The sequence below is a fragment of the Lonchura striata genome, chromosome 1 (assembly GCF_046129695.1).
Source record: "Lonchura striata isolate bLonStr1 chromosome 1, bLonStr1.mat, whole genome shotgun sequence".
Classification (NCBI taxonomy): Eukaryota; Metazoa; Chordata; class Aves; order Passeriformes; family Estrildidae; genus Lonchura; species Lonchura striata.
The window spans coordinates 133,245,558-133,260,677 of NC_134603.1; the positions used below are offsets into that span (position 1 = coordinate 133,245,558).

General features: G+C 36.0%; 1 protein-coding gene across 2 annotated transcripts in view; it reads right to left on the bottom strand.

The window, feature by feature from the left end:
• Positions 1-717: 717 nt before the first annotated feature.
• The window catches only part of VPS50 (VPS50 subunit of EARP/GARPII complex), an 80,251-nt gene continuing 65,848 nt past the window's right edge, over positions 718-15,120 (bottom strand). For both annotated transcript variants that reach the window (XM_021551762.2, XM_021551761.2), the window contains 6 exons: positions 9,842-9,990; positions 8,664-8,760; positions 8,358-8,516; positions 5,879-6,000; positions 2,898-3,087; positions 718-1,482 (listed from right to left, as the gene is read on the bottom strand). In XM_021551762.2, coding sequence (XP_021407437.2) covers positions 1,363-1,482; positions 2,898-3,087; positions 5,879-6,000; positions 8,358-8,516; positions 8,664-8,760; positions 9,842-9,990 — 837 coding nt within the window. In that variant the 3' untranslated portion in view covers positions 718-1,362. The remainder of the gene's footprint in view (positions 1,483-2,897; positions 3,088-5,878; positions 6,001-8,357; positions 8,517-8,663; positions 8,761-9,841; positions 9,991-15,120) is intronic.

A 15,120-nucleotide genomic window follows, 5' to 3' on the forward strand; every position in this document is an offset into this window, starting at 1 on the left:
CATGGGCAATAAAGAACAGTGCAAATTTTGTTTTAAATCTTATTTCCTTTAAAATATAGATAAACAAGGAAGCTGAATACCACACAGTCAATGTTTAAAATGTTAATTCTATCACTCTTCTAAAACTGTATACAGGCTTTTTCTAAACTCACACAATGATGCTCAGTACACTTCTGAAAGAGGAAATCAGGCCACAGGAAAGAACAATCATGATGACTCTATGTGGCTACTTTCTGTCACTGCATTACTGCTGATATTCACTAACTCCTGGTTCCCTTATGTCTGAATTAATGTACAATGGCAAGTAGGAATCCCAAACTGAGAATTTAGCATGCTGTACACACCAGTGGATTGCAGCCTATGTAATTTATTTTATCTGTTAGCTCAAAGTTTCCTTTAAAATTGTCTGAGAGCACTCCAGAAAGTTGATTTTGTAATAAAAAATAAAATTCCTGAGACTTTATATACTGAAAACCAAAGGTAAACCTGAACATTTCAGTGAAGTCAGTGATGCTCTGACAAATTGATTTCTAGGGCACATATGCAGTCAAGCCATTTTACTTTGCTCAAGATCCTACAGCAAAGCAAGAAACAGGAAGATTATCTTAGTATCAATCCAAAACTTCGGTCAGAAAAACATTACTCCAATTCCCTGGCATTATTGCTGACATTTTGCATTCCTAAATTGGAAAAACAAAGTCTCACAAACAAATCATATCAGCATACAATGTTTATTATCTTCTATTAATCTGAAGTCAATAATTTTGATATGACTAAATTAATTCTGAAATAAAGAGACATTTTTAAATACATATGAAGATGATGGGCTCTAATATGAGAGTACTTAGTTGAGCTGCACTCTTAATCCACATGCAGGATACATAGATCAAATTATTATACATCTCCTTTCACTTTACACTGGACTATAATACAGCACAATTTCTGGAGGTGAAAGCAGGGAGGAAAGAAATCATATTTTCAAGTAGCCCTTTTATCTAAAAAGAGCATCAATGATAAATTAAGCCATTGTGTTTCTCTCTGATTTTGATTTTACTTACAGTATACACTTTTGTAAAACATATAGCTCATCAATGATACACAGTGGCCCTTTACTAAGGGCAAGTAACCAAAAAAAAAAAAAAAAAAAAAAAGAAAAAAGAAATAAAGAAATGCAACAGAAAATAATTCTACAGATTAGAAAAGTCATATTTTAGAACACTGTCACTTCAGAGTGCCTCCAATGTTGCTAAGAAAGGTCATGCACAACATTTCTAATGTTGTCATCAGTCCACGAGAGAAATGTCCGCGTGCTTCACATGAACAGAAAAAGGTACAAGTCAGAAAGAAAGCAGCTTTCTCCAGTTATCTCTTAGGCCTGTCTGTGTCATCAATGGCAGCTAACAGCTTCTGTCTTGCCTTTTTGTTGATGTAGGTGCCCAGACAAATATTCACCAGATTGGTCAACTGCTTAGTGGAATATTCCTGGCAAACAAAAACAGATCATGTTAGGGCAGAATAAAACACCAGAGAAAGACAGAAAATTTTAAAATACGCAGACATACTCAGTGTGGATTTCACAACTGATAGGAGCACCAGTACACAGGGGAGATTTAAAGCTGTAGTTCAGTCATGTCTGAATAGTTTTCATAGTTGAGGCAGAGTACAAAACTGTATTTTGCTACATGGTAGCTTATAATGAAAAATGCTTATGACTTTAAAAGTACTGGAAAGAGTTCACATAAAGTAACTCTGTGAACATGTATATAAATCAATTTTTAATGTATTTTCCATTCTTTCGGAGGTTTGGTGGGAAAACACATGCAAATGATTAAGCTTTTAACACAAAACCTATTTTTTTCCACAAACTGTGATAAATGTTGGTGATCTTTTTTATTTTGACTTCCCATTTCCAATAAGCTTCTAAATGCTTCTGTCTGCAGAGTCTCCAAACAATTTTGATTTCAGTATATGATAAAGGAGGAAAAAATGTCAAAAATCTGAAGAAAACAATTCTTAACACCTGTGGAAACACCATATTTGCCAGTATTACCTTTATGTCTTAACACTATCCAAAATATAGCTTCCACCAATATGTTTTAAAAAAGAGCTTTTCTTTGTAGGTCATCAAACCTCATAGCTCACAATCTCTCTTGGGGCTCCAGGCAATACAAGGAAAATTAAATCAAAGACATATTTCTTCCCTCTGTTTCTAGTGGGATTTAATCCCATAATACAGATTTCAAGTGCTTCACTTTAAAAGACTTTTTACTTCAAAGATGGGTATCTCCAATAGCATGTGACTATTACTTACACAGATCTGTTATAATTGTTAGTTCATGCTAGAGTGAAAGCATCTGAATGTTTTCAAAACACAAATATAGACTTATCCCAGCAAGAAATGCTGATTAAGCAGTATAAATGAAGAAAGAAAAAGCAATGACTTCTCCATTGTGCCTTACAACTTAGTTTAAGCAATCTAATCCTAAAGGCCATGAGGGTGTGATCCCAAAACATAATTCTTGATGATCAAACTGTGCACTTTGGCATATTCTGAAGAGCTCACAAAGGTTTTCAATTTCCCTTTGCTCTAGCTCTCTACATTTTTTGATACAATAGGCAGATGTGAGACTTAGTCATCCTCCCCAGTCATCAGATGCTGAACCAGTTCAAACACATACTAAATTAATATGAAATAAATTAACATGTACCTGCACACATGCACTTATATTTATACTGCTTCCTAGATGTTTTATTAAAATAAATGAAAATATACATATATATGCCTATATTAATTTTTAACACATAGAACAATTGATTATTTATAATTGTTAGCATGTTTTTATCATCAGGGTGAATTTTCTCAATAGAGAGGAAAATAATGCAAATTTAATTCTTACCCTATGTTCTTTTATCCAGGATTCCATGTCATTTTCTGTCAGGTAGTATGCTTTAATGTAGGTTTCCACAAATTCTTTATCTGGAATAGGCCTAATGTCTGTTAACTTTTCTAGTTTCATCAAGAACTGCTGAAAATCCAGTTGCATCAAGGCACGTCCTTCATTGCTGCACTTCTTTACATTGGCATAACTAGAAAGAGAAACAGTGCAAAGCAGAACTTAGAATGAAATGAAAATTAATTTTGCTTCCTTTTGAACCTTGAGGAGGAGCAAAATTATGGTTTTAAGTCAAAAGCAGGCAAGAACTTCTCTTTAGGAGCAGACAAGAATTTCTCTTAGGATGTCTGCTGCAGAGCTTTGTTTGCATTAGTAAAACACATTTTAGCCCAGTCATCAAACAGAACCCCACTGTACCCAGTGGTATTTAGAAACATCACACCCTCCTCTCCCAAAAGCCACAAAAAATCCTACATTGAACAACTTACTATAAGTAAATTAGAGGAAATTAAACCAACACTAATTAGCACACTGGACTACAGTTTCAAGAGATCATGACCACTAGAGTCTGAAAGGTACCACAGCAGCTTTCGGAATGGCCTCCAGGAGCTTGCTGAACCAAGTGGGAGCAGCAAAGACACAAAGCTACTTGTTCAAAAACAGCTACAGCAACCACAGGATGAAGGGGGAGCACTGGCTCATCTCTGTGAGAAGTTGATGATTTAATGAGAACAGGTTGACAGCAAACCAGTGACAGGTTAGAGGAGACAGTAGACAACTTTAAGGGCAGAGTGATACCAGCAAGGATCACAGTGGAGTGATAGGCAACAAACAAGGAAAACGATCTTTGCAGTTCTTCAAATGGGTAAGGAACTGCATTTGTCAAGATCAAAGGAAATGACACTGCAATGCCCTTAAGAACGCCAATTTCAACTACAGGGTACAGGGTCTGCGGCACAGTGACTTGAGAGACTTAATCCAGCTCATCCACCAGTTGCTCCACAAGTGACAACCCTGTATCACTCTTCCCCTCTACCAAATCTAAAATAAGCTCAGTTTTTCACTGGTTCACAAAAGAGGCAGCAGAAACATGCAGTTGAAAGATGGATACATGGAAAAGTCAGGTTAAGAATATGAAGAAATTTCACACTTGAAGAGTTAGTACACAGAAAGAATTTGCAGAATGCAAAAGTAAGAGACAAAAAGAGAAAGAGTCAAGGCAAAAGTCCTCTGGACCTTCATAGAAGACTAGCAGATGATTTTCAGTAAGCTCAAGAAACCAGCTGGGAAACAGGAAAACACACAGAACTAGGAGATAGGGAAGGACAAAAGTTAAAGATTAAGATGTAACTGACTGCAGTGGAGGTAATTCTTCATTCAGTGAAGAGCCTGATGAAAGCAATTTCAGTTGACTGGATGAAAAACATCGCCTTCATAGCTTTTAACTCCATACATTCACTGAATACAGAGCTAAAAAGAAGTTACGAATTCAGAGAGTCACCTATTCAGAACACCTTCCTTCCCTTTCCACAGAACCTACAAGGTATGTAAAAATAACAAAACTGGCCAAGAATAAGAAATTACAGGCAAGTATTTGGTATGAGATGATAATAAGTACTTTCTACATTCTCAGTAATGGTACAGGACAAATTATATCAGGAAAGTAGTCCTAGTCCAACCTGCTTAGGTGGAAGTAAAGGTCAAAGTTTCATGGTAAGTCGCAAACATGAACCTGAGCTGCAGCATGGAGCAAGACATATGAGTCTTGCTCATATGTCTTCACAGATAAGGACTGATTGGTTCATGAACACCGAAGCCACAAAAGATGAATGTGATATAAGTAAAGGAAACAAGCTGAAAACAAAAGCAACAGGGGAGGTAGAGGAGGTTGATTGTGACTGACAATGTTATCAACTTAAAGGTAAGGGGAACAGAGAGGAGAAGAGACTTTGTTTCACTTCCTTTTATTTGAGGCATGATAAATAGAAAATAAAATTTCAAAATTGTTGTATAGGCCATATGTTATATTGAAGGAACTGAGAGGCCAGAGACAGATCATGGATAGTATTAGTTACCCTGAACATGAAACTGACCTCTCTAAAGACTGCAAAAGGATGATGGCATGAAAAAACTGGGCAGCAGACAGAAAAATGATGGCTTTAAGGAAGCAGTGGAAGCTGATGATTCTCAGTAGGCACTTGGAGAAGAACAGTGTTTTGTTGAGGTCCTAATTTAGACCAAAATGTAAAATAGTTAGTAAGGAGTGAATAGGTAAAAGATAACCAGGAAAGAAGTATGGAAACATGTAGAAGGCGTAGAAGACAGCACATATTCTATGATGAAGAAGTTGTTCTAGTAAGAGCCCAATCATATGTAGCAGAGGGACAAGAACATAAAAATAAATGCAGGGAATGAAAAGTCTACAATACTCAGGCTACAAAACTGAATCCAAAAAGACTGGGACACTGATTACAAGAGCAAGGGATGAGCAAGGTGTAGGTTCCTGATGAAGGTGCTCAAGCAAGCCATCTGAGACACCTCTCTGTTCTTGATAAATTTGGAAAACTCACGTTCATGGGTACTTTAAGAAAACAGTGCTTATAACTCCACCTTTCTTCCTGGCAAAGAAATGGCATCACCATGGAAGTACTGACTATTATATTGTAACTTCCTTCTTTACTCTGCTGGGAAATTATAATTTTCATATAGAAGTTTCTTTGAAAGAGTGCTGTATTTTCAAATGCTTCAGTAAAACACTCAGTGTCATTCTTCAGCAGTATCTAGGATCAAGACCACCCTCTTTAGGCTTAATACTGCACCAAACTGTGAGACAATTGCTAAGGAGTGTGTTAAGCACTGCTAATTTATAGGGTCCCCAAATGCACATGAATTCACAAGGACACTATAAAATTAGAACTTTTAATGCTATAAAATAAACATTATAGACATATTTACCCAAGAGCAAGACTTTCATAAATACTTACCCTTCCACAAGAGTTCTATTGGCCAAGCGTATGCAGTGCTCCCAAAGGATGTTGGAGACTGGCAATGGAATACGGACTCTCTTAGACACATCATTCAACCTCCTGTTAAATTCTTCAAATTCCTAATAAAACATAAAAGATGTTTACTCTTTAATGTAAAAATAGATCATACTCTATACATCCAACATCAGCAACAACTAATTAGAAATGCACATGAGAATACTGAAAAGTAGGAGCAAAGAAGAGAGGCTTAACAGGCACAAACTGTAGACAATTTTATGTGTAAAGCAGAAAACATCACTTTCTAGTATGTCACTCACAATATTACATCAGTGATTTTTTTTAAAGGAACTGCTGCTCTGTTCCCCAGAGTTGTAGTTCTCTGTGAAACTGACACCTCTGAAAATGAACCAAGTAGCTTATCCTTCAGGTGCCATTTTCATTGTCTCACTCCCTAAACTCCTATTTAACTTCTTTAAGTCAAAATACAGACCCTGAAGAAAATCCAGCTATGATCTCTTTATCCCTCTAAATACCCATCCCACCGGCTTTCAAAGAGAAGCTCAGAAACATTGTAACCACTTTTCATTCTTCAACTTTTCACATTAGGTAATTCCTCAGTGCTTTAGAAGGAGCCGAGAAAATCCACTGAAAGAGACAATATCTTAACAGGTTAGGACCACACTGCAGCACTAGGTAACAATTCAGGTTAAAGGAAGGCACCTGTTTCCACACAAATCAATGGCCTGGATGGATTTCAGCTGATATCTTGAGTGAGAAACTAGTCCTAACTAATGCAATTACTGCTACAATGGTTTTTGTGACATAAAGTGAAACAAAAGTCCTCTGCCAATGATTAAAGCCTTTAGCATATAAAAAGTATCAAATTGCTTCAATATCAAGCAGAATGATAAAGAACTCCTCTGCATAACCAGCAAAAGCCATTTGCAGTGCAGTCTTTTAAGACCATACTTGCCCAACAGAGATTTTATTTCCAAAGCTGTTAATCTAGGGTTTTGTCCTTTTCCTTTTTTCTTGCAGACCCTCTCAAAAATTCAGTAAGTGAAGAAAGTCAGAAGAGAACTTCAGTAACCAGCTGACATTCAACACAAATTTTCTGAAAGATGAGTTTGTCAACAAAATGCAGGGTACCACAATTTCATGCTTTAACTGGCATACAACTCATTCTTCTGAAGGTGAAGATGCCTAACTCTCCACAACCTATTTCTTCAACAATCTTCTTTCCCCACTTCATCTGCTTCCAACATACTATGACTGAATATAGAACTTTGTGTATGTATGCACACGGCTGAAAGTAATTCATTATTACTTCAATCACTGTGCTCACATCTGGTATTCCTGGAGTCCCAGTGTACACAAAAAATCACTCATTGCTTAGCAATTATTTAAAAGCTTTTGTGGCAACTAGTACTTGCTATAGAATAGAGAGACCAAAACTGGTTGTGAATTGTATTATTTCTGATTGTCCTGAAGCAGATTCATCAGCAGTTGCATACTCACAGAAGAAAAAAGTTTTGCCCCAGAGATGAACTATTTTAAGCACATACTGATATCAAAAAGTCACAGCAGCATAAATAAGGATAATCACAAAGATTCCATCAAATTCAGTGCAATGATATATCCTCTGTCAAATTCTTCCTTCTTTGCCTTGATTTTTTTTTTTTAGCAGAGAAGAGCTACAAAGTATGAAGGTGTTATCCAAACTGTTATTCCACATAGATGTGTAGCTTTTTCTGTGATTCACACTTCACACATCTTTAAAATAAAATTTCCAGTTTCTCTGAAAAGAATTAGTAATTAATATAGTATAACTAATTACCATAATTCTACCACTGCCAGAACTTCCCTCTGAAGACCTTTGGAAACATTAAGTAGGCATATATAAAAGGATGAGAAAGGCATTGTCCCAAGAACTAGTCTTGTATGCCATAAGACATGGCAATTGTATAATGACATCTACTGAACACAATTGATAAGTTGGGCGAATAACTTTCCTTTAGCTTCCTTTTCAAATATTAACTTCTAATATAACAATTTCAATTAGATACTGCATGATCATTATTGGTGCTGATTTGACCTACAGCTCCTATGATACATCTCAAAGACAATCAGAAAAATTATTTAGAACAGGAAATAGGGTGTTTTGGGATTTTTTTAAATGCTATCTCTGGCCACTGAATTTCCGTCTGTTACTCTGCTTACTACACATTTCTCTACCATTCCAGACTTCAATGTGAGACTCACTGAACTTTTTTGCTAACTTTCACACATCATGTAGTCAAAAAATCATCATTGAATACAATGCTTTAGAAGCAAGAATAATGACACTTCTGGATAGATCTCATTTGTCAGGATGATATATTGTCCTAGCCATGCCACTTGAACAGTTTTAGTGAAGCATTACAGCAGTTTAGCATTTATATAAACTCTAGCGCACCATTTCCCATAAACTATTCACCTTTAAAAGTGCATCTACATATACGTTGTGCTGTGACATGATTTCCTTCACATCCCATTTCACATTAGCCATGAGAAGAAGCATCTGTTCATAATCAATGGCTTTAGCAGCAACAATCCAATAAACTGGTTTACGTAGTTCACTTGCAGTTGACACTGTCTGAAATAGAAAATAAATAAAATTCACTTCAGTAAATATGTGGCCAGTAGGACCAATATATAACTATGATGTAGAAGTATTTTCATCATAATGTACAAGTTTCAAATCTTCTGTATGGGAATCAGCTGTGAATTACACAATTCTGACCTGAGAATAGAACTGCTGAAGAAAAGGCTTCTTGGCAGCTGGCATCACTGCATCAAGATGAGGCTGAAGAAATTCAAACTGCTCAGCCAGAAATACCCTTTGAAAGCAAAGAAAATTTACTGTGAACTAAGTGCAATGTTTGGTATGTCTCTTTACAATTTTTACTCTACAGCTGACGTATCTGGCAATAACAATATGTAACCTTGGAAAATTTAGTCCTGAGAAGAACCGTATCAGTTGTGTGCCAGCATATCAACTAGCAGTCTCAATTCTGACAATTTTAAAATGTATTTGCAAACAAGAAAATATTTGAATAAAGAGATTAAGGCTTGAATATCAAAAATTTGTATTTCTATTTTACTGACAATACACTGCACTAGACCTGACATGAGGTCTAGTAAAGTCATTGACCAAGAGTCACACAATTTCCACTGCACGATAGTCAACATCAATATTAATAAATCCATCTCAGAATTTCAAAATAACATTCCCAATTAAATTTCTGCTAGTGAATCTATGAAATAGAACTTGATCTCGTATTCCTTCCCAGGGGCAGAATTTGTTAATAACAACATAATAAGAAAATATATTTCTAACTCCACATTCATGAAAAAAAATATTTTTAAAATTAACTCCTAATCTTTAAGTGTTATCTCATGTGAGGAAAAAATCATTCCTAGCTCTATTATTCTTATCAAATAGAAATAATTTTGTTACATTTGCATAAATTTGTTATAATGTCATCTTCTCCTGTGGTGTGACATAGGTACATTTCTATCCATTGCAAAGAACATGGTGATTCAAGCCAAACTGATATGAACTAATCAGTTCTGAGTCAAGTATTTAATGTAAGGTGAATATTAACCATACAGATTAAATGTTCCCACTAGCATCTTTGAAATTGAACTTTTTTCCTGATAGATTTGGCCATATGTTGTCAGAAATTACTGGATCATCTACAGTAAAATTTAATTTCTTGTGTTTGCATGTTGCTAGAGCAAATAATTAGACTTCAGTACCTTCAATAAAGAAATCACCTTTATCACTCATATTTAACATCACATTGAGAGGTAGAAATTTTTGACCTGTCAAGAAGGATTTGGATTGTAACCACAATTTCTTAAACAATCAATAGCTTTCAGTGATCACAAATACAGTGTGTACAGTAAACAACCTACAAGGATTCCGTGGCCACCACTCTCTCTGCCAAGCCATACAGAGAATTGCCAGATGTCAAAACTACAAGATGACTGAGATGTGGGCTTGGCACCTTCTCTTTTCTCTCTTCAGCAGCTGTGAGAGTTCCTGAAGGATCAGCAGACACCTCCTGAAACAAAGAATTAAACAAATTAAACTCCACAAAACCGGCAAGGATGGCTCCAGCTGAACAGTTTCACATGCCAGATAAGATGAAGAAGGAATGTTTCAAATTCTAGGATGCAATATAAATCAAGCCTATTTCTATTTAAACAGTATACTGAAATGGATGAAAAAAAAATCAGATCATGTAAATCAGTAGCCAAGGAAAAAATAAGTTAAGAGAAAATGCAGCTAACAAATCTTCTCACTACACCTTAACAGCCAAACAGGCTTCAGCCCAGTTGCCTTTTGGGAGACTGACTTCTCATTCCTGAAGACAGTATATTCAATCTGACAGTAACCAAATAAAGAGACAGATCAAAGGAATGTTACTTCTGCATGGGCTTTACTGCTTATATGAGCAGTAGCTAACTTAGGTAAAAAACTGATGTTTTACATCACAGAATTACTATGTTGGAAGAGACCTTCAAAATCATTGAGTCCAACCCATGCCCTAACACCTCAACTAATCCATTCCATGAAAACTTCTATCCTGAATACACCTTGATGCTAGAAAGCAAGGAAATATTCACAGCAAAGGACTAGAATCTCTAGTGAGAAAGAGGTTATACCAGTGCCTTGTTCCAAAATTAAAGGAAAAAAATAGAGAAAAAATTCTACCCCAAGATTTAAGGAATCTAAGTACAGGGTACAGCTAGAAGAGGAATCACGGAAGGAAGAAATTCCCAGAGCAGGTGTACAAAGGGACACCCTCTGAAGCCTGTCCATTTCCCAGTCTTCAGAGGGTTTCAGAGCATGAAAACATGAAAACATAAAGGTAGCTCTGGTTGGCTTGAATTAGTTATTCATACCATGCTTATACACAGGCCACAAGAAGATGATAAATGCTACAAAGGAAAGGGACAGCACCCAGAACAGGTAAGACTACAGGCAGGATATGGCACTTATTTTAGTAAGAGCCCTGGGGATAGAAACCCTGGCCAGAGTCTACAGTCTATGGATTCTACAACATATCAGCCTGTAAGTAGGGAATGAAAACAAATAACAGTAACAGTGACAAAGTAGTGGGAAAAATAACTTTTACAAAAGTAAAATTAGTGGCTCAACATGGCTGCTGTAAACAGCATAGGAACAACCAACCAATATGACAATAATGATGCTTAAACATAACATTTATATTTGGACTCAGAAAAACAAAATAGTGTAATTCTGAAATTGCGATTAAAAAAGGGAAAAAGATAAAGACAAAAACAACATAATGAAAAAAAGCAGCTTTTAAGTTTGTGAATTGTTTCAACTAGAGATAGAAATAAAAACAGAAGAAATTGCAGTGAAGTAACTATGAAAAGAGAGAGAAAAACAGACTCAAGCCAACCACAACAGTAGCCATTAATTTCTTCGGGGCTCCACAGCAGAGAACAACTATGAGAAGTGACCTGAAATTGAGTACTTGCTATTCAAACAGGTTTTGTTCAGATGCTTTTGCTTAAGGAGGAGAGCAGTGAGTACCTGAAACACCGGTGGAAATTAGCAGTGTTGTCACTCATTCTATATGTCAGGATTGAGACAAAGAGGAATATTTAATTGCAGACCTCAAAACACCAAGAGAAGTACTGCACATAGGATCAGCTGAAAACTGGAAAATCAACAGGGCAGTTATTCTGATAGCAAAATATCTAACAGACCCATTGTGGCAGTGTTGCAGCAATTAAAGGTAGGGCAGGTGAAAATTGATTATGTCAAAATGTGTAAAGACCTGGTGAGAATTTAAGTGATACAGGATGAGCAGAAAGATCAAAACTTTGCTGCTATAGACAAAGCAGCACCAGAATGTGTTTACTGCCTGGATGAAAGCCAAACCAAAAGTGACATTAAGAATATAAGACAAGTGGGAAGATAATAGCGGCCAAGCTGTTAAAAGTGGTTTGAGGTGTGGAGGAACAAAAATTCACAAGTTCCACTTTAACTCTCTCAGATTTTATTTGGCAGTTTCTTCCTGTGGTGTGACAGCCCAAGGCAATAGGAGGTGAATTTGCTAAATCAGAAAGGCTCTTTCAGTTCTGCATCTCCAGAAACATCAAACACAAACATAAAAATGGGCTACAGCAGATGGAACAATGCACAGTCTGGGAAAGCAGAGCTCTCACTAACAAGGGTTAGGAAGTACCTTCAGACTTATAAAAAAATACTGTAATAAAGTTATAGACATAAAAAGCCAATAAAGCAGGGAACCTTGATGGTTCCCCACAGAAATTCTGACATTAAAAACAAGGACTGCTGACTGAGAAATTCCATCAACACATCATTTGTAGCACTAAAAGATCTCACAGAAATACATCAATGAGCAGAAGATAAAGCTTCTAAAAGCAGCTTGTGGCAAATGTGATCAAATACAGTTGCACTGAGCACAGGAACAATTATAAAGGCTAGCTACAATGTTATGTTATTTGAAAAATTAATTTTCTTTGCTCTGATCTGTGTTCACACTCAGCCAGATAAATCTGGAATTAAACTGACTAGATGCTACACAACACTATGAAGTTTGCATTCTGCTGAGTTTATCAGACTGGATAAGCAAGCCAAAAGGCCTGGATATTTGCTAAAGCTCATGCAACCTGTTTCAGAGAGCTCTATGGATGTGTACTTCCTGAGCACATCCTCCACGTTTACTGCAGATAGCCAATGACATCTAACCAACAATTATCTAAAATTGATTAAATTATCTAAAAGCATTAACTAAGGCAAAGACAATATTGATTAATTATTAAAATTCCCTCTTTATCTGCCTGCTCTTTTACATTTTTCATTCCATTACATTCTTAAAAACCCAGATTAAAACAAAAAAATACAACCAATCAAAAATTAAAACAAACAAACAAACCAAAAACAAAACAAACAAACAAACAAAAAAAACAGTTTTTAACTGTTTTCACAGGACAAAAGTAGCCAAACTCACAGCTCACCAAGCAATGCTGTATCCTTAGGAGAGACAATGAGTAACAGAGCTGGGGGAAGAGTATCAGTAGTAAACATTTAAGAAGCTTTCTTTCTTTCAAAGACTAATTACAAATCAAGTAAAAACCAAATATTATGAAGACTTCATTTTGTATTTATCTCACTTAAAATTTGCCTGTCACTTCAAACACTTTTTAAACTTATTTTTCTTCATTTTTGCTTCTCATGAAGGTAAGTAACATCTTTTAAATGCCAAAAATGTGTTGCATCTGAAGAACACAAAAGGTACATGAGAACTGGCTAAGTCAAAGATAATGCTACCCTCAGCTAGGGAGTCAAACTCTGGTTGAAATATCGTGGCCAAACAGCATGAGCATTTCATTCTCCTAATTTGTTCTAAAAAGCAGGCACTGCAAAAGCATGTTGATGGCAAAAAGCAAACAGCCAGTGTGTCAATACCCCAAAGAAGCACAGGATCACTCTGAAAGGGTCTCAGTGATGCATGTGTTTTTTCCTCCTGCCTTCATTTACAGAAATGATCAAATGACTGAAAGCAGCAAATAAAGAGGCAAAATACACAAGCTGGAACAGGAAAAAAGGCTACAGACTATTTAAAGAAAACTGATGTTTTTCAGTGTACTGGACTTGTTAAAGTTAACCCTTCCAGTAATAAAGAAAATCCGCAAGACGTCTGCTGCCTAAGATTCCCTTTGTGTGCCATACAAGCAGAGTCCTGTAAAACTGCCAGCCTCAAGAGGAAGAGGAAAGGAGGGGAGTAGAAGCCAGAAAATTAAATAGAATCCAGTTGAACTTCAGTTTCAAGAAATGTCAAGTTACACTGAGAACATACTGTAGCACCCAGCATTGAGCATGCAGAGAGCAATACTAAAGCAGAATACTAAAACTTGCGTAACTCCTTCCAGCATCAGAGTAGCAGGTCCTGCTGATCCAGCAGAACTGGGATATGTCAAAGACATATCACAGCCCACACAACACCCTTGTAAGAAAACTGAACAAAATAGATTTGATAAAATAATTTCAAGGTATACATGGAACACCAGTTCCATGTACATGCAAACTACAAGCTGCTCTTCTCCCTCCTTGCCAAAAAAGAAAAAACCCAAAGTGTTACAAAAATTTTTAAAAAATTAAAAGTACCAGACTTAACAATAACCAAATGAACTGCAGTACAGGTTAACCAGTATTCCCTTACAGCAGGTCTTACCTATCAAATTTTCTCTAGTCTTAGTTTAATTTCCTTATACTGTCACAGGAAAATAACTGTGTGTTCTAATGCTATACATGATAGGCATACCCAACTAGCAATTATTTTTACAAGCTGCTTTGCTATAAAGACCTGAAAATATCAGGATGAAGTGCTAAAGCAGGCTTATGGCTGCTTTGCCTATTTAAAGGTTGCTAATAACAGTAGTATGAGTTACAGAGTATGCTTTGGGAAGTATCTTTGCAAGATATCTACAGTTTAATTGAAATTCATCTGGAACATGTTACAACAAAAAGGTATTAGCAAATAACAGGTATCAGATGAATGGAAGTGTGATATTGTTTAATTGTTGGGTACTTCACTTTATCATTTAATTGTTTATACCCAAGAAGAAAATTTTTAATGAACAGGTAGAAAAATAAAATCCATGTAAGGAACAAGCCTCTCCTTCAATCTCTTTTAAAAATTCCATCTGTAATAAGAGAATGTTTTCATTTCAAATTTGGCTGAACCTAGTGGCAAGCCTCTGTTAAGCCTTCCATCTCAATGAGAAGAGGAGACTATAAACTAATTACCTACATCAGAAATATAAATTAATAAGCTAATTATCTAAGTTAAAAATTTAACATTCAATTTACAAGAGACATTTTTACAGTGCTGATCTCATGAGAACAGAAACACTTTTATTTCAGTCATCCAAAAGAACTTATGACTGAAGCAACTGATTATCTGCCACTTGTGGTGAAATAGTTGACAGTTAATTACAATCATCCACCTCCATAAACTTTAAACAAAACCCAGTAAACTCCACAACTTGTCCCCAGCACACAAAGTTCTGCAGATCACACTCATAACCAATAATCTTTTAAAACTGCTCTTCTTCTGGCCTAATAGTTTTTGCATAAGATTTCAGTTTCAGAATTGTTTTGATTTAATATACATACACAATAGCAAAAA